The 20,559-nt window shown below is 37.0% G+C and overlaps 1 protein-coding gene and 1 long non-coding RNA gene across 4 annotated transcripts in view; both read left to right on the top strand.

Moving 5' to 3' along the window:
- Positions 1–20,559, top strand: part of DPH5 (diphthamide biosynthesis 5) — a 51,820-nt gene that overhangs the window by 10,209 nt on the left and 21,052 nt on the right. For all 3 annotated transcript variants that reach the window (XR_015254923.1, XR_015254924.1, XM_086717701.1), the window contains exons 4-5: positions 6,176–6,284; positions 18,147–18,267. Coding sequence is in view for 1 of the 3 variants with exons in the window: in XM_086717701.1 (XP_086573827.1) it covers positions 6,176–6,284; positions 18,147–18,267 (230 nt within the window). In the remaining 2 variants the exon portion in view is untranslated. The remainder of the gene's footprint in view (positions 1–6,175; positions 6,285–18,146; positions 18,268–20,559) is intronic.
- LOC147578203 (uncharacterized) lies at positions 7,547–11,560 on the top strand. The gene is made up of 2 exons (XR_015254932.1): positions 7,547–7,776; positions 8,022–11,560. It is a non-coding gene; the product is annotated as an uncharacterized LOC147578203 (long non-coding RNA).

Here is a 20,559-nt window from a genome sequence, read left to right as displayed (position 1 = left end):
ATTTTACAAAACTATTGTTCCATGACCATTTAGAACTTAAAGTATTGACCTTTTACTAGTTAGTATGAGAAGCACTGCTTTTGACCTTTCTTTTTTTTAACCAAAATTTTTTATATCTTTTTTATTCCCTAGTTTAATATAGTAGCCTTTTGTCTGGTCCAGGTACAGATTCTTATTTCATTACCTATGTTGTAGCCAAATTTATATTTGTGAAGCCACAACTTGAAAATCTTACTTGAGCTCAAGTGGGAATTAGTAGCTCTGTTGGCCAGACATGAAAGGTACTGTCCAGCCTGCCCTTCTAACTGTATCTGGTTCTCTTGTACTGGTTTGCCCACACTCATGCCAACCAGTTTGTTCTTCCACCATCATCTTGATTTCTCATTCTATACATCTGTTCAAACTCTTCCCTGCATCTGTAATACCTTTTGGTATATTTCTGATTGTCAGAGTCCAGCCATCTTTTGAAGCCTAACTCAGACATCATATTCTCAGTGATGCAGTCTTTTATTACCCAGATGAGAAGTTCTGTTTCTAACTGCTGAAGTATTATTCATATGAGTTTTCATACATTGCCTCACAATGCATTTTTTTAAATAAATATATACCTCTACCTTTTATATTTGTAGGCTATCCTTCACAATTTTATCTCCCTAGTTTCCCTCACAATATAGTAGATATCAATGAAATATTAATGGAAAGAGTTGTTTAATATTTTGCCTGGGGTCACAAAGGAAGATGAGGCATATCTTAGACTGACATTTCTCCATTCAATAAATATCTTTGGAACACGTATATCATGACAGGCACTCCTGCATGCTGGATATATGTTAGATGATAAAAGACAGGCTTCATAGTTTAGTAAGGGAGGCTGACATCAATGAAAGAAAAAATAACAAATTAAAATTTTGATAGGCCTGTCAAGGAAAAAAAGGACTCACAGGAATAGGCTAATTTGTGCAGGGTATATGGAAAATCCTTTTTGTTGAGGTAATATTTAAACAGGTGTCTGAAAGATGAAAGGAATAGCAGAAGGGAAGAACATTGTAAGCAGATGGAACAGCAAGAATGTATTCAAAGACCTAGAAGGCCAAAGTGACTGGAGTAGCAGGGAGAGGGAATGAGAGGGAGTTAAAGAAGTGAGTGAGACCCAGATCTTGTAAGGCCTTGGTGGGGGTAGGGTTTTGTTTGAAGTACTCTGGCACATCTTTGGTGGTTTTTAAGCAGGAAAGAATCACAGTCTGATTCACATTCTTAAATGATCATTCTAAATGCTTGCATGAAGGGATTTAGGGAGACAAGGTGGCTCTGGTGGAAGACAGAAAAAGGCAAACTGGGAAGAATTTAGAAGGAGGAATGCCAGTATTATGTATGTAGGTGAGGAAAAGGAAAGAAGCAAGTTTTCCAGAATTCTGGCTTTAGTGACTGAGTAGTTGATAGTGCCAGTTCTTGAAATGATGAAAACTTGTAGGGGAAAACAAGAATTGGTTCTGGAAATGTTTTAAATTTGAGATGTCATGTAAGCAATTTGATATCTGCTACTTGAGCTCAAGGGGTTTTCTTGGATATGTGGCTTTTGAATTCATGAGTATATATGGGGTGGGAGAGAGGGAGAGATACGGTGTTTAAAGCTAGAGAAACGGATGAAATCACTTTATTTTTTAATTTTTTTAATGTTTATTTATTTTTGACAGAGATAGACAGAGACAGAGCATGAGTGGGGGAGGGGCAGAGAGAGAGGGAGACACAGAATCCAAAGCAGGCTCCAGGCTCTGAGCTGTCAGCACAGAGCCTAACGCGGAGCTCGAACTCACGGACTGTGAGATCATGACCTGAGCCAAAGTCGGACGCTCAACCAACTGAGCCACCCAGGCGCCCCTGAAATCACTTTAGAAAAGAACAAGGGGAAAAGAAGACCTAGGATCAAGCCTTAGGAAACTTGTATTTCGTGGTCTGTCAAGAGCCAGAGGAGGAAGAAAACCAAGAGTGTGTTGTCACAGAAGCCAAGAAAAGAGATACTTTAGAGAGGAAAGAGTGGTGAACTCTGATACACTGCTGAAAGATTAGGTCGAGGATGAGGATAAAAAAGTGTAAATTAAAAGGCAAAGAGTTTGGAGTTTTTCTGTGGTGGTTTTATGGAGGAGTTGGTGCTTGGGCTGGGTCTGTGTAGAATTCAGTAGGTGGAAATTGTGGAGGAGGTCTGTGGGACTCGGGGTAGAAGGAGAATTCCACATACATGAAAAATTGAGGCCTAAAGTGCCTTGATGCTATTACTACCCTGCTCAAAAACCTTGAGTAGACACTGAAGTTGACTTCATGGCCTAAGTCTTTTAATAGTCTATGTACTTTCTTCTTTGGTTACTCTTTGTTTTTATTGTGCTAGAGTCAGATTGTTCAGTTTTGCCATTTCGTAAGTGTTTTTGCAGTATTTATCTACCATGTTTTTGCTGCTCGTACTTTTTCCTTAAAATAGACTTTTCTTGCCAGTTTGTTTCTTTTATTACCAATTTATTGACATTTAATTGGCATAACAGCACTGTGTAAGTCTAAGGTAAACAGTGAAATGACTTGACTCATATTTTGAATGGATTACCTCAGTAAGTTTAGTTAACATCTATCATACAAAAAAGAGAAAGAAAAAAGTTTTTTCCTTGTGATGAGAGACCTTAAGATCTACTCTCTTAACAACTTTCAGATATACTGTACAGCAGTGTCAACTGTAGTCATCCCCAGTTTCTGTTCAGTAAAATAGTAGATTCTTTAAGACCCAGCTCAGATGCCACCTCTTCCATGAGTCCTCCATTATTTTATTCAGGAATGAGGGCGGCCTGTTTTTTTTTTTTTTTTTTTTTTTTTAAACTCCTGGGCAATTAATTTGCTCTATGTCATTGACCAATAATCATGCATATCTTACATTCAGATTTGTGTAATAATTACTGTACCTTGGTTATTTTTAACTTACCGACTGGATTACTATTGAGATATGGTACTTGCAGACAGAATGGTGGGGAATGTGTACATTTTCATTGGGCCTTGAAGAATTAGGATTTGTGTGCATTAAATGCATAAACCTGGAAGAAAATACGGAATGCAGCAAAGCACCAAAATTCTTCCTTATGTACAACCACAAAAATTTTTTATTTTTAAATCCCTTTCCCCTTATCTGAATATAAACTTTGAAAAGTACTTAATCTCAAATTCTTCATTCTAATATTTTTTAAATTGTGATAAGGTTTATATAACATGATATTAACCATTTTAAGCATTTTTAAGTGTGCAGTTCAATGACATTAAGTACATTCACACTGTTGTGCAGCCATCACCATCATCCACTCTTAAATTTTGAAAGAAGGTAATTGAAAGTCAGTTAAGTCAGTTGATATAGTTCTCATCTTTTCCCTTTTATCCAGGTTACTGATAGGAATGTGGAAGTTAATCACATAAAGAATATAAATGACTCTAAAAAAAATTGTATGTCAATAGATCTGACCCAGTCATGTGAGCAATGACAGTCTTAAGCTTTCTATCCCCATAAAGAATTTAGTTGACCAAGGTCACGATTAAACAAATTTTAATGGTGATTCCATTTTGTTATTCCATTCTTTATTTTAGTGTGCTCTGTAGCCGTGTATATTTTATAAGCAATGAACACATAATTTTTTTTATCCTTATGTTGTGTGCCTTTTCCTTCATGGCATACACATACATAAAAACATATCTTTATTCACTTGTCTTCTGTTTGCTTTAATGTAGGTCATTTGATTTTTTTTCCATTCCATGCAATGGATGTGCTTGGCATCTAGTAGCTATTCAATAGATGTCAACGTTATTATCATTAGTCCATTTATTTCTCCAATATAAGTAAAGCTGCCGTGTATGGATTAATGTATATGACCCTTTTCCCCTCCTTCCATTCTCTCATCCCTACATTTTGGATTTTTTTTCTCCAAAAAGTTTATAATACCAAAGAAAAAAAAACAAAAGTTTTGAACATGGATATTTTCAAGCATGTATTATCAAATTACTTTTCAAAGGACTGTACCAATTTATTTTTTTAAAATTTTTTTTTCAACGTTTTTATTTATTTTTGGGACAGAGAGAGACAGAGCATGAACGGGGGAGGGGCAGAGAGAGAGGGAGACACAGAATCGGAAACAGGCTCCAGGCTCCGAGCCACCAGCCCAGAGCCCCACACGGGGCTCGAACTCACGGACCGCGAGATCGTGACCTGGCTGAAGTCGGACGCTTAACCGACTGCGCCACCCAGGCGCCCCAAGGACTGTACCAATTTATAATGCTTCCAGTAGTTTATGAGAACATCACTTTCAGCATATCATTACAAATGTTAATGAACTTTCAGATCACAAGCCATAGCACTGTCAAATGTGGCAGTACTGTATCTGCAAACTAGCGTTATTATAAAATAAACATACCAAGTCTTACACATTTAAATTGGTCATCTTTATGTTCTTTATTTTATTGATTCCATTGATCAGAACATTCTTGAATCTCTTTTGAAATTGCTTTCAGAGCAATTCCAAGTAATAAGAATATTATTAAGACAAATTTATTACTATTTCTGGGCACGTGGCTCTATCCAAAATCATATATACATACATATACACACGTGATTTTGGATAGAGCCATGTGCCCAGAAGTAGTAATAAATTTGTTTACACACACACACACACACACACACACACACACACACTTTTCCAGTCACCAAAATGAAGCATTTTCATGATTCGTGATCTAGAAGGAATGCCCAATATGATGGTTTAAACCTGTGTTTCAAGCCAGTTTTTTCTTTTGCATGAAGCAGTATAATTTGGGTAATCATGATGATAAAATACCAATTTTTTCATAGCAGGAATCTGAGGGACTCATTTAATCACATTCATGGCAGTTTCACAAAATCAGATCACTTTGTCAGGTCATTAAATCTTCATAGTATACCAACCACATCTGGTCATTTTAAATGAAGTTGTGGTAAAGAGAGGTATAATTTTAAACCAGGTTTTCTTTCTGCTCATCTGTTCAAATAACTCACCAAATAACTAATTCAGTATTGTTTAATCTTAGTGTTAAGTAGTGAAATTCTGTTGAAGATGATATTAAAAACATTCTTTATAACTGTCATTTATGTTATTTTTTAAAAGCTTGCTCTAAATCAAATTGATTGTTTTTCATACTAGTTTTTATTTTATGTGTGATTAAAAACAGGCTTCCCTGGTGGGCATTTGTTAATCTGTTTCTGACTGCCTCATGGGGTGAAAGCCCTTGATCTTCCTACTTGGTATGCATTGACCAGTTGACAGGTTCTGCTGGTTTGTATGTAGTTTCTCAAACATACCAATGTTGCTTTCCCCAGCAGGACCTGGAGTTTTCATCCAGGGGAAAAAGGCTTTTAATAATGCAGTTCTGAATTGATGTGGGCTTACATTTCATAGTATCCATACTTGCATTTACATATATTCTCTCTCCACCAAAGTCTTATCTTATCATAATCATTAGATTTATCTCAACAAAGGAAAGGCAACAGGCAGAATGTGCACTCACATACACATGCACACATACAATTATATACAGTAACCAGACTGAAAACAGTTATAAATAAAATCACTGCTAGACAGATGTAAAATGCAACTACGATTATGTCAGATAGAACCCTAATATAAAGGCAGAACTTGATAGCCTATAAAAATGTTCTTTATCATCTGTTCTATAGCATTTCAAAATACAAAAAAAGAAACCTTCAAAATAGAGCAGAAAGTATAGAGTAGGTCTAGTTGTGCCATCATTTAGAACTCAGAGCAGTCATTTTAAGAGTTTAAAGGGGTCCTAAGACGAAAAAGTTTGAGAATTGCTGCTCAGGAGTTCACTTGCTGAACTTCCATTCCACAGATGTGTTTGCAGGTATTAAAGGGACAAAAGAGTAAGTACAACTTCCCTTTTTCTCTGTAGCTACCAAGGCTGCTCTAAAAGGGTAACAAGTGCAGTTTAGCACCGTGAAGGGCATGTGTAGACTTAACACTTTTCTTGTCAGAAAGCCCCCAAATTGAGGAAAAGGAGCCCCCATAACCCTTTGATTGGCTTGAACTCATGAAATATTATACCTTTACTCTCTTAAAAAGTCAGTGTTACTTTAATCCAACCTGATCTTTTCCCACTACAGGGCTACCACACACAGCGATCTTATTCTGAGAGCAACAAAACTGGGAATCTCTTACCGAGTTATTCACAATGCTTCCATAATGAATGCTGTAGGCTGCTGTGGTTTACAGGTAATGCTACGAAGATTTTTTTCTTAATGGTAGTTAGCAAAAGTGTTTTAGAAAACTACAAATTGCAGGTAGATTTTGTTATATTTCATGAATTTTAAGATGTTATTTTATGTAATACATTAATGTGTACTAAATTTTTAAATATTAAATATTTTATACTATTTCCCTAGAACTTAGATCTTTTTCCCCGTCATTGAATAGACCACTGAAATTAGCTACAGAAAGACTTTAATCTTATATCCAGCTTTCGCATACAAAACCAGGGAAATTTAATCTAATTAAATTGGTTCTGTATTCCTAAAGCCATTTCACACTCTTCCAAATAACTTACTCTGCATCGCTGATGCATGTTTTTCCATATGGTTATTATTTTCTGTCCCATCACGAGCATCGTGATACAGCATTTCTTAAAGGAATCTGTAAAAGAGCCAAAAGCCAATCATATTAGGCTTTTAAGCCACCTATGTAATTATCTCAGTGTATTGGTTATTTTTAACCCAACAGTCTTAGTTTTGAGGAGTTAAAAGAGTGCTCCATAACTGTTTCTGGGATTTTCTTCCAAGCTGCTGAAGTTTGGTATCTTGTGTTCTGATGTTCACACATATATGATCTATGGCAACTGTGACTGCTCATGGCCAACAGTGGTTTTAAGACTTAATTCCTTGTTAGGACTTATTCCTATTTCAGATATATTTTAATAGAAAAAAAATGTACATCTTAGAATCTATGAAATGAGATATCCCCAGTGTGTCTTCCTGGAAAGCATAATTTAAAATAGATATTTACAACAAGAAGATACATTTACATTGGACACCAGTTTGTGTCTGTTGCTTTAGAGGTGTCTTTATTTTCTGCGTTACCTAGGAAGAATATCTCAATTTAATTGACATGCTAGCCAGTCATCTCAGAAATCTTGCCTTTGGTTCTGAAGAATCAGAGAAAAGATATAAATGATTCACCTTTTAGTATTCATTACTTGCACTTAGTTATTACATTTAAATTGGCAAAGAATTTTGCTCTCTTTTGTCTTCTAATAAAATGCATACGGGGGCGCCTGGGTGGCGCAGTCGGTTAAGTGTCCGACTTCAGCCAGGTCACGATCTCGCGGTCCGTGAGTTCGAGCCCCGCGTCAGGCTCTGGGCTGATGGCTCAGAGCCTGGAGCCTGTTTCCGATTCTGTGTCTCCCTCTCTCTCTGCTCCTCCCCCGTTCATGCTCTCTCTCTCTCTGTCCCAAAAATAAATAAACGTTGGAAAAAAAAAAAATGCATATGTAAAAAAAAACCTTGCCAATTCAAGGCCTTTTTGCACTTTTTTTAAAAAGTTTATTTATTTTGAAAGAGAGAGAGTGTTTGTGCACCTGTGCTCATGTAGGGGAGGGGGCAAGAGAGAGGGAGAGAGAATCTCAAGGAAGCCAGGCTCTATCTCGTGAACCATGAGATCATGACCTGAGATGAGATCAAGAGTCCAATGATTAACTGACCGAGCCAGCCAGGCGCCCCTCTTTTTTACCCTTTTTTTTTTTTTTTTTAATTTTTTTTTTTTCAACGTTTATTTATTTTTGGGACAGAGAGAGACAGAGCATGAACGGGGGAGGGGTAGAGAGAGGGAAGACACAGAATCGGAAACAGGCTCCAGGCTCTGAGCCATCAGCCCAGAGCCCGACGCGGGGCTCGAACTCACGGACCGCGAGATCGTGACCTGGCTGAAGTCGGACGCTTAACCGACTGCGCCACCCAGGCGCCCCTCTTTTTTACACTTTTAAAAACCCTCTTGAACATTCCTGTGCTGGAGTAAGTGAATGGAATTTCCTGATTCATAGTCCAGTATTCTTTCCTGTAGACCATGTACTTTTTAAGAACTGATGGTTGCCAGGAGAAAGGAAAAAAAAGAGAAGAATAAATTAATCATGTGATACACAAAGATGTGTAATAAACCTTAAGCTAATGGAGTATATATATTTTTTTCATATTGGTTTTATTTTGATTTCTGGTGAGGAAAGTTACCTAGCCCCTTTCCATCATATTTTGGTCTAAATTATCATGACTTATCATTTAAAGTTTTTTGCTTCTTTCTAAACATAAAACTTTTCAAAAGATTTTTGTCTTCATCACATGCATATCTGTTATTTAGACTGGCAGGAACTAAATTAGGGTGACCCTGTCCTCCTCCTGATCCTCTAGGTTGATAGACAGGTACAGTGTTATTGTTCTCATGTTTGAAATAGATGAAGGTATTTGAGAGGAAATTTACTGTGAGAATTGACAGTCTCCATAGAAGCCCTTAAGATCATATCCATATTACATAGATTATTTTTAACAATTCAGCTTTCTCTCAGTTTTATGTAGGATTTTTATGGGCAGCTACAAAGCATTGTTTCCCCATCTTGGTTCTATTCTCTAATCTGGGTATGAAAATGACTTACTACTTGTGTGAAAAACAGGAAGTGCCTTTTTAGGTTCTGCCTTAGGTATTTGATGAAATTTCTATGAAAGTATACTTTTTGTACCACCCAAGTTATTTATATTCTAGGAGAAAGAGGTAATTATTGACACTGTTTCTAAGTGTTCTAAGATAAAGCACAGTCATTATATTCATGGCACTTTTACATTTTAAAACAAATGTATAGATACCCTGCATAATACCTAAGGTTTTCAAAGTCCCCTTCCTTATAGTAGCTGCTCTTTTTCTTCTAAGTATTTAGGGTTAGCATTTATGGGAAAAACAATAACTTACATGAGTGGTTCTCAGACCTTAGTATTCATGAGAATTACTTAGAGGGCTTATAAAAGAGATTGCTGGCCTTCCCCTGAAATTTTCAGATATAGTAGATCTGGGGTGGGGGTGGGGGTCTAAGAATTTGCATTTCTAGCAAATTCTCAGGTGATGCTGAAGTTGCTAGTACATTTTGAGAATCACCAAACTAGACAGATAAAAACTTTCTTAGAAAGTTAATGAACTTGTGCTTTTTTTTTTTTTTTTTTAGCATGGCCTAATTGAAAGAGTAGATTTCAGTTCTCAGAAATATGTTTGCTAAATGTAGAATGTTAACAGGTTACCTTGCCATGCTGTCTTTCTCAATTTTTTAAAAGGGAAGTGGGCACCACTTTCGAAAGAGATTCTGTCATCTCTGTGAAAGCTTTCCCATGAGTTCAAAAACAGCCATCAAGTTATTGAACAGAAGTACTGTTTTGGGTAATGTGACAGACCTGAATAGTATATGTTTTACAACATTTTTACCTTAGGTTAGAGAGTAGCAGTATGGAATTCCTAACCTGGAAATAATGGGCACTGATTTTTTTAAGCCTGTCAGTTTGTTAGCCCCTTTTGAACCTATCTTATCATTGTTTCCTAAAGCAGCATAGAGAGCTCAGAATCAACTATTCAGTATTTTTCATCAACTTTGTAGTTTATTAACTAGACTCTTGATTATCAGTATTTTTTTTTCAATGTTTATTTATTTTTGAGAGACAGAGCATGAGTAGGGAAGGGGCAGAGAGAGGGGGAGACACAAAATTCAAAGCAGGCTTCAGGCTCTGAACTGTCAGCACAGAGTCCCAACGTGGGGCCCAAACCCATGAACCGCGAGATCATGACCTGGGCTGAAGTCAGACACCCAACCGACTGAGCCACCCAGGCGCCCCTTGATTTTCAGTATTAATGAAGGTAAGTAGGTGTGTAGACTAACACTTCAAAACACACAAAACCAGTTGATACACATTCTATTATGGGCATGCCATAAAATAGTTTTTTTATTGCAAACCCCATATTCCTATGAAAATGTTTCTTGTTAAAGGGAATGTGTAGTAAAGGCTACCAAGTTAGACATCATTAAGAGGTTTAGTGATTCATTTATTCAACAAATATTGTTTGCCTATTTATTATTTGCTTGCCTTGGATACGCTGATAAATCTGTCTAACAAGGTCTCTGCTTTCAAAGAGCTTACATTCTAGTAGGAAGGAGAGGCAATAACAACAAGAAAATAAACATCAGGTAGTGGGAAGTATAAGAAATTCAAGTAGACTGATATATGTTAGAGATTTGGCTGGGTCTCTGTTGTAATTGGGTGGTCAAAGGAGGCCTCTCTAAAGTGATGTTACTTAAGATTATATATGAATCAAGGAAGAGTGAACATATTCCAGTCAAAGGGAATGGTTTGTGCAAAGACTCTAAAGTGGAAATGACCTTGGCTCATTGAAGGAACCAAAGAAGGGCTTATTGGAGAGTAGCAGGCAGGAGAAAAGTGGGTCTGAGGTCAGATAAGTAGATAGGGTTGGATCACTAGGCTCTCTAATCCAACGTCAGCCGTTTGGATTTTATTTGTAGTGAATTGATCATGTAGCAGAGTGTGATTAGGTTTAATTTACTTCAGACTCTGAAGTCTTTCCTTTTGTCATGTGAAGAATTAGTAGTCCTGGCATAGATATTAATTACACGTATGTTAAGTGAAAGAAGTTTGACACAGAAGACCATATATTGTAGGATTTTGTTTATATGAAATGTCCAGAAAAAGCAAATCTGTAAGATAGAAAGTAGTTATTGGTTGGCTGGGGTTTAGAACAGGTATTGCTTATAAATGGACATATGGAATCTGACTGAAGTGATAAAAATTTTCTAAAACTACATGTGGTTGCACAATTCGGTAAGTTTACTAAAAATTGAATGTACATTTGTAATGGGTGAATGTTACGGTATGTGCATTATGTATCAATAAAGTACTTTAAAAAATGAATTATAAGAGGTTTGCTAAATGAACAGTAAGGCAGATACCTTCCCAACACAGGGAACTATACAGTTAAAGAGAGTCATGAAGCACTTTGGAATCTTCGAGGTATTATAGAAATACACAGACACCAATGAATACATACATATGTACCACAGAAACCTTGGTTACCTAGAGATTAATTAACACAAGACTGAGAATATATATGTTGGGTAAAAACTGACTATATTTTGAGTAGAACTGGTAAAGAAAAAGTAATAATGGAAAAGGTTGAGTTTAATTGCAGATTAAAAGTTCTTGGTTTTACTTTTGCTCAGGCAGTAATTAAGGAGTCCTCTAACTTCTCTGGATCTCAGGTTTCCTAACTGTAAGGGGATGTGAGGACAGGGAGGAACACCGGACATGATCAATGGTTTTCAAAGTGTACCAGGATTTATGAAGCTGCTTCAGCAATTCTGCAGAAATTGAAGTACTTGAGACCAAATAGCAATGAATAAATCCCCAGGGAGCCTTGATCTTTAACCCTATTGATGTTTTATTTAAGAATTTATTTGGGGGGCGCCTGGGTGGCACAGTCGGTTAAGCGTCGGACTTCAGCCAGGTCACGATCTCGCGGTCCGTGAGTTCGGGCCCCGCGTCAGGCTCTGGGCTGATGGCTCAGAGCCTGGAGCCTGTTTCCGATTCTGTGTCTCCCTCTCTTTCTGCCCCTCCCCCGTTCATGCTCTGTCTCTCTCTGTCCCAAAAATAAATAAACGTTGAAAAAAAAAATTAAAAAAAAAAAAAAAGAATTTATTTGGAAAAAAAGACTTGGCACTAAAAAGTATGGAGAATACTAACTGAGATCAATTCTAATGTCCTCTAGATTTAGAAGCCAAAAAACCTGGCCTGTTTTCTAACTTCAGGCAAAGGTTACCTTAACCAAGATACATTAGATGCTCAAATTTTCACTGAGTAAATCTTAGGTTTTTTCCCAATTCATATACTAGTTATAAACATATAAACTTTAAAATCATGTTATTTGAAATTCCTAAGTAACAAATATTTCTAACACTTGTGAAATTTGTATTTTGAGGATTTTTCTAATCAAAGGAAAATCCATTTATTTGTGTAGAGCCAGGCAAGTTGGTTGTATTTAGGCATTCCTGATAATGAAATATCAGGGATTTTTCTCACTACAGAGACGGCAAGAACAGAGTCTTTTTCTTGAATTCTTAAGGTTAAACATTTGGCACCTTAGTCATGCAGAACCAGAATTTTTTTCATTTACCATTGTCTCTGCTTTAGAAAAAACTGTTTTTAAAAAATATTTTTATTTTTCTTGATGATAAGTGACATATATACTCATAGAAAATTAGGAGAATATAGTAAGTATAAGGAAGAAAATATCTGAAGTCCCAGTACCTGGAAGTAACCATAGTTAGTTACTAGTTTGGTATATTTCCTTTCAGTCTTTTTTTTAATGTTTATTTATTTATTTTGAGAGCGAGAGAGAGAGAGAGAGCGAGCAGGGGAGGGGCAGAGAGAGAGGGAGACAGAGAATCCCAAGCAGGCTCCATCCACCCTATCAGTACAGAGTCCTATGCGGGACTTGATCACATGAATTGTAAGATCATGACCTGAGCCGAAATCGAGAGTCAGACGCTTAACCAGCTGAGCCACCCAGGCGCCCCTCCTTCATTCTTTTTATTCAATTCTTACCTGGATACATTGACCTGAAGATGACAGGCCAAAGAAAGAAGAAATTACAAATTCTGGCACACTTTCTTTATGTGGTATTTATCATTTCTTGTTAGTCATTTGTGTGATAGAATGAATCTTTTTTTTAAAATTTGGTGACTAAAATGGTTTTGAGACATTTTAAAGGACAGATAAATGAGACAGTTCAGTGAAACCAGGTAGCAATGATTTCTGCATAAAAACTGCATTATCAGTTGCAGCTGACTTCAGGGAAAAGATTGTATAATTTTCTCATCATTACGAAATGCTTCCACTTTCTCTGGCTGTTGCATGAGTGACCTTGATTATTGCCATATGTTCCTCTGTTTATATAATACATTTCTACTTTGGAAAATATGTATATTACTTTTAAAAAGTAACAACTCATTTCCTTCCTTTTTTTCATAGCACAAGACTCATTGTGATAATCAGCATTGTTTTGACCTTGTAGTAGTTCTTACTGTTAGTTTTCAAAAGCATTGAATTGATTTCATTGTTGTCCAGGGACTAATGTAGAAATGATAAAGTCTAACCTTGTACAGTGAACACTAAACTAGGTAATAAGGGGATCCACACTCTACACTGCCACGTAACCTTAGAAGAACGCATCTGAGGAAGCTTCCTGTTCTTTCAGTCACTTTGGAATTATTTTGACCACCTGCGGAATCATGGGCATATTAAAAATGTTTTTCTTTCCATTTCCACTGGAACTGTTTTTAGTCAATATTTTAATAGTTTTATTTTTAATTTATTTTTAAATTGCAGATATGATTGTACCATTCTTCTACTTGCACAATCCTGATACATCGTCATCCCATACAGAATATTCAGTTACTTTATGTGTTTATGTGTTGGGCACATAAACTTCCTGATTTACTCATCTTCACATCTCCCTTTGTGCTTTATCACAGTGCCAAAACATATAATCAGTATGCAACAAATATTTGCTGAGTTTAATTGCTTATTTATTTACTTATCCTTCCCACCCAGCCCAAGTTGGTTTATTTTTGGAATTATGTACTTTAAATTAAAATTCTTTCATTTAATTCATATGTGGATTCTCTCATTTATGTGTGATAACATAAATTTTATAGCTCTTTTGTCTTCAACTTTATGTATCTTGTATACAGTGGGCATGTGCATAATTTTTCTTAGTGTCAGCAAAATCTGTGTTACATAAATGTTAAGCAAAACGCATGTGGAGATTAAAAAAAACAACTCCAAGACCGATATTCTGTATAGAAAACTAGTAACTCTTGATTATGTGGTTTGTGGTGTGTTTTTTGACATCTTTGCTGGCTCAGCTTTCTTTTACCTCACAGATTTAAGTGATCTGATTTAGGATTCATGTTTATATATAAAAGATACATGTGGGGCTTCACAGAGTTGTTTAAAAAAAATTTTTTTTAATGTTTATTTTATTTTTGAGAGAGAGAGAGAGAGAGACAGAGCACAAGTGGGGGAAGGGCAGAGAGAGGGAGACACAGAATCCGAAGCAGGCTCCAGGTTCCAAGCTGTCAGAACAGAGCCCGACACGGGGCTCGAACTCACAAACTGTGAGATCATGACCTGAGCCGAAGTCGGTGCTTAACCAACTGAGCCACCCAGGTGCCCCACAGAGTTCTTAATAGCAAGTTAAATTTTCTGATTTTTCTGTATGTTGAGAAGATATTTTTTAACTTAGAAAATCACAAACTATTTTTTTTGTTTGTTTATTTTGAGGCAGGGGGCAGAAAGAGGGAAAGAGAATCCCAGGCAGGCTTGCACTGTCAGCGCAGAGCCCAACATGAGGCTGGCTTCCATGACCATGAGATCGCTACCCGAGGCAAGAGTCGGACAGTCAACCGACTGAGCCATGCAGGCACCCCAGTCACAAACTATTTTTTATTTGAATGTAGAATGACAAAAGTATTAAATCCTAATTATAAAAATGGATTTTACAAAGCATTCTGTGCTTCTGAAAGGAAGGAAACATTGGTGGCAGTGCGATGAGTTAGAAGATTATTAAGGTCATTCAGGCAAGTGGCATTAAGGACTCAAACTAAGGTAGTGATAAAAGAAATGAAGTCAGTTCTAGATATATTATAGAGCTGGCATTGACAGGAATTGGCACATGGTAAAGCTGTCGGGAATTAAGAGATACTTGTTAGAGGCAAGTCGGGCAATAGCTATTTCTAGATAATTGCTTAATACCATGCTAAATATTGCCCAACAGTTCCCACCTCTGTTGTTTCTACCATCTTGTTCTTCCCCCAAGATCAAGTTCCCCCATCTTTTCCACCCTTTAAGGTCCAGCCTATATCCTGTCTTCAGGTGCTTTCCAAGTGGGAGTAATGCTGAACTCCTTCAGTACTGTCTATGTCTCATTTTTTAGAATTATTATTTACTACCTAATATTTATCTTTCTTATGCATCTTCTTGCTTTAACTAGATATTGCTTTATATGTTAATTAGATCATTTTGAGTTTTTATCTTCAACAGATAAAAACACGATCCAATATCAAGTTGGATAAATTGCTTTCTTTATAACTTGCTTCAGATTAAAACAAACAAACAAGAAGACCTGTGTTTATCTACTGTTCTTAGAAAACAGCTCTTTTTATGGTCTCTAAATTTAGATTTGCATCAATACTGTTTTGGGGGAAAATGATCACAGTACAAAGGCTAATATGTATAAGACAGTGCTTAGACTTCTGCAGCCTCAGTTCTCGACACTGTTTTACTCCAGTTTCTTTTATGGTTTACTGGTAAGTCCTTGGATTGTGAAACATGGCACTGATCTTTCTGTTCTTTGAGGGACTGACATCTTAAATGGTGAAACTCTTTGCATAATGTTCCAGAACTCATTGAAGAAGTTTGCAGCACAACCATGGGAATGGTTACAGTCTATAAATCAGGGTCCTAGAAAGCAGTGCTTATGTGAGGCTTTCTTTTAATCCCCCAAATTAGACAATTCCAAGAAGCTTTCCTACAGCATGCTGCAGCTAGTGTTTATATGTGACTAGCATCTCAATTCTCTCAGAAATCATCTATCCCTTTCTTTCTGAATGAAGAATTTACCTTCATGAGTATATTTCCATGACTCTTAAAATATTGAAGGCCCATTTAGAAAAGTGTTTATATATGGTTGCATACGTAATTTTCTTGAACCTCAATAGTTTTATTTTTTACAGAGTAATAGCAATATTTCAAAGTCTGATCAGAGATGCCAAAAATCCCTTTTAGAATGTAAACTGTTGAACTTATCAGAGCTAAATCATAAACTTATTTTCAAATATTTGGTAATATTTTTGAGCTCATTCCAGTAAGGAAAGCAGTTGGATTATAGCAAGACACAGCATTTTAGACCATTTTTATATCATCATTATAAACATATTATTATATCATCAAATCCCTAACATTTATTGTTTTTACTGTGTGCAATGTATTAGGCATTCTACACACTTTATGTCATTTAATCCTTTAAAAAAATCACATTATTAGGTTTATAGTTATGCGCATTTTCCCGGGGAGTTTCTCTTGAAAGTCGGGAAAGTTATTTGTCCACGGTGGCCCATCTATTAATGTTTATTTATTTTTGAGAGAGACAGAGACAGAATGTGAGTGGGTTAGGGGCAGAGAGAGAGGGAGACAGAGAATCGGAAGCAGGCTCCAGGCTCTGAGCTGTCAGCATAGAGCCCGACGCGGGGCTCGAACTCACGAGCCGTGAGATCATGACCTGAGCCAAAGTCAGACGCTCAACTGACTGAGCCACCCAGGCACCCCATGGTGGCCCATCTATTAAGAACCAGCGCTGTGACTTCAGAGCTCTTGCCTGCTCTGTGAGGTATATGCAAGACTGCATTGGAACACATTGGAACTCATCAGCTGGATGCATTTTTCACAGAGAAACATTATATACGTGGCAAGAAGATTCATGACTCTGAATTCCTGCAGTTACATGGCTCTTGCTATACTGATCTGAGAATTTGCCAGAGGATGGCATGTCTTCCATAGATCTTTTTTAGACAGTTTGCAAGTGGACTTTGAGAATAAAGCTCATTGGTAGGTGAGTTGGAAGTTGTGGCCATGTGAGGAACCTGATGAGCTTTCCCTTAAGAACTCAGAGTCACCATTAAGAGTATCAGTTACAGGTTTTAGGCCTCAGTGTACAAAAAGTGAGAAAATTTGAGCTTTCCTGGGGTGGAGGGATAGAGGGCCTTGAATGCTCCAGCTTTTCTGTTTCTGTTCTTTCTGCCTCCCCCTTACCTCTTGCAGCAGCTTCTGAACACTGATTGGAGAAGCCTCAGGATGATAATCCCTTCTGCAGACCAGTTCTTCATTTGAAAAATGAAAAACCTTGGGCTTAGAAAAGTTCAGTTACTGTCCTGTGCACAGTTTGTGGCAGAGGACTAGACTTGATTTCCTGTGTCTAGTGCTTTCCAGCTCTTATAAATTGTTTCAAGCACTGTTTCAAATGAATAATTAAATCTTTACCTAACAACTTTAGTTTTATGTTTTACCATGTATTAAGTCTTTGAATCTAATTGTCCTTTGCACAGTGACTAGATAAGAACTAATATTAGCATATTACTTCACAGTTTGAATAACTTTTTACATGTTTACAACCCCATGAATAGGAAGGACAGTATGTTTTTACTATCCCTATTTTAGAGATTTAGAAGGAACAATGTCACACAGCTACCAAGTTGCAGAACTAGGATTCAGAACTGAGTTTTCTTAGCATAAGATGTGGAGTTGGGCTCACTTCAGTGAACTGTGCAGCCAGACTGGAAGCAAGCTGGAACAAAGCAAGCCTCTTGGTTGTGTGATGGCCAACTGGGGTGGGTAGGCCACTTGGGAAAGGAGGAGGTTTGGGCAAACCTTCATTGAATTCTATAGTGAGGAATCAAATCGTGGGTAAAGTAAGGGGGTAGGTTTTAAGAAATAGATACAGCGAATATACTGTCTGAATTGTCCTGAGCTGCCATGGTGGAAAGGAGCATTTCTTGGACCTCAGTTTGAGTCTTTTTCATTACTCACTAGCTGTGAGACCCTGGGCAGATGAGCTTGATGTTTCTGAGCCTTGGTGGTCTGTAGTGTGAGGATAATAAAATTAACTTAGTGAACAGTCCCTGCTCTGACTGCTCAAACGTCTTTGTTTATTTCCTTCTGGGTTCTGTTTCAGTATTTTTAGCAACTACATAGCTAAATCGTGAACTGGTTACATATGTTGCTATACTGAATGCTGAACTACTAGGAGCACTACTGTAAAGGGCATCAGAGAGACACCAGCTGCTGTGGACCAAAGAGAACATGTATTTTGTGAGAGATTTGATCCCCCACTCATCTCAAGTCTGGGTCTCACTTTATGTTTTGGTTGTTAACTTTGAAAGAGTAAGCAGTGAATTGTTCTATCATTAATTAATGTTTTTACTTTTTCTAGTTGTATAAGTTTGGAGAGACGGTATCTATTGTTTTTTGGACAGACACTTGGAGACCAGAAAGCTTCTTTGACAAAGTAAAGAAGAACAGACAAAACGGCATGCACACGTTATGCTTACTAGGTGAGGGCTTTGGAGTTTCCTTAAAGTCACAATATGGAGTCATCGTATTATTCTCATTTTGATTTTGTGTTCAGGTAAAGCTGTTCTGTGCATAACTAGCTAGAGGTTAAGGAACGACCTGGTCTAGCTGCTCTGTGTGCCACATACTTCCCTTACTCTCAGGGAGATAACGCATTTTCTGCTCCAAATACTACCTGGCTATTCCCTTATGTATACCATAATTCGTGCTACTCCCTTCTTATGCCCTCATGAATCCACTCCAGCATTCTATCATCTTACCCGTTTATCCATCAAAACCCTGTTCTTGTCAGTTTACTGCAATTCAGCAGACCTGTATTAAGCATTTATTCTTACCAAGTGCCATCCTTTGTCTTCCTAGAGATGTTTTTTGAATACCACAGTATTGATATCAGAATCACAGAATTACAGATCTGAGAGAGACTCTGAAGATCGTGTTATTGAAGCCCATTTTACAGATGAAGTTGAGGCCCAGAGATATTTAATCATTTTCCCACTGTGTCACCCAGTTTATCAGTGGTGGAATTGGTGGAATCCAGATAACCTGTTATTCACAGCTTTTTACTATATCATGCTGTACTTTATGCCCATTGTAGAGTTAGGGTTTTTTGGAATACTAAGGAAGTATTAGACATGTGTCCTGCCCTCAGGGTTTTGAAATTTAGTTGCTATGTACACAAAAGTTTAAAGAACAATTAAGTTCTGTTGTATGAAGAGGCAGGAAGGACAAACCAGAACTTTGGCTCTCGATTTCTCTTTCTAAGAGCTTCCCCCTTTTCTTGGCTTTCCTGGGAAAAGACAAACAAGGCTAAACAATATATCTTCCTTGCTCCATTAACAAAAACAGGAACAAGGTGTGAAGTATAAGATATGATTTCAAATCCTCAAACCGTACATCTCATCATTTAATCATCTGGAATGCTCATCATTTAAATTAGTATATATTTATTGAATGCCTGCTGTGGTCCAGACCCTGTAGGGATTAGTGAGAATATACCATGTTAGGATACTACAGAGAATTTAAAATTTACTTGAAAAGACCAGATATATATGATGTAATTAAAGATTAACAAAATATAGTAATAACTATATAGATATTTCAAAGAACAAAGAGCTTTTGAGGGGAAGTTAACATAGGCTTTATGAAGGAGTTGGGACTTATGTTACTTCAGGGGTAGGTTAAGATAGGCTGGTGTGTGGGTAGTAGTAGAGCCACATGAATAAATTGATTCAGTAGACTTTTATGGAATATCTATTGGGTACTTTGCATTATGCAGGGTGCTGGCACTAAAGTGAAAAGGAGACGCTTACCTTTAGCAAGTAGAAGTAGAAACGAATAATTCTGGCCTGTGTGAAGACAAGGGAGAAGTATTAAGACTGGTCTGGCTTGATATTAAATATTTCATAATGTAGTCTTATGTTCAATCAAAAAGCATTTGCCTGTAAAAATTCTCCCCAGCCCTCTTCATACTTAAAACCAGGTTCTATAGAGCAGATCATTTAAAAAGTTAAAATACTAAAAACTCACGACATTTCAGAACCTCAAGGTGAATGAACTAAATGAATGTGTTGAATTTTTAAAAATCTTGCAGGTACCATATAAAGGAAGTCTAAGTCTGTTAATTGTATTGCAGGCCATTTTCAATAACTGATATGCATTTTTTCTTATATGTGCTAGACAAGTGGAAAAATTAAATAATGATATTTCGAACCTGAAAGGTACATTCACCACTGGTTCCAAGAACATTTACAAATACTTACAAGGGCTTAACCTCTGCTGTATTTTCCTAGGAAACTCTTTAGTCTCCTTCATAAGAAAAACTTTGATAATCACTTAGGAAAGCTGTAGAAATCCAACAAAAAGACCCTTCAGTTGCAGTGTATTTATTTTTGCAAAAGCAGACTTTGGCTGAACCATTTGTTTTTAGCATGTAGAACAGGAAGCAGCTGTTGCTCTTGCTGTTGTATACTGAGTTCCTGTGAGGATGTGGAGTGATTGTGCTTTTTTACCTTTTACCAAACTGTGTGGCTGAGCATCAGTGATTAAGAAGTAAAAAGAATCAAGGATTTGTGACACTTGCATTTCAGGCTTCATGAGAGCAGAGATTATGTGTGTTCTGGCCTCTGTGGTAGCCCCATACCTGGCAGTCAGTGCTTGGGAAAGCGCTGTTTATGAATATTGGGTATTAAAGGGTTTATTTACAAGTTATTAGACACGTCTTAACCATTCACAAGAGAGCAAAGGTTTCTTTTCAAAATGTGGTGAAAGTTTTC

Source organism: Puma concolor, chromosome C1 (genome assembly GCF_028749965.1).
Source record: "Puma concolor isolate L17-30 chromosome C1, mPumCon1.1.hap2, whole genome shotgun sequence".
Taxonomy (NCBI): Eukaryota; Metazoa; Chordata; class Mammalia; order Carnivora; family Felidae; genus Puma; species Puma concolor.
This window is presented reverse-complemented; position numbering and strand designations above follow the sequence as displayed.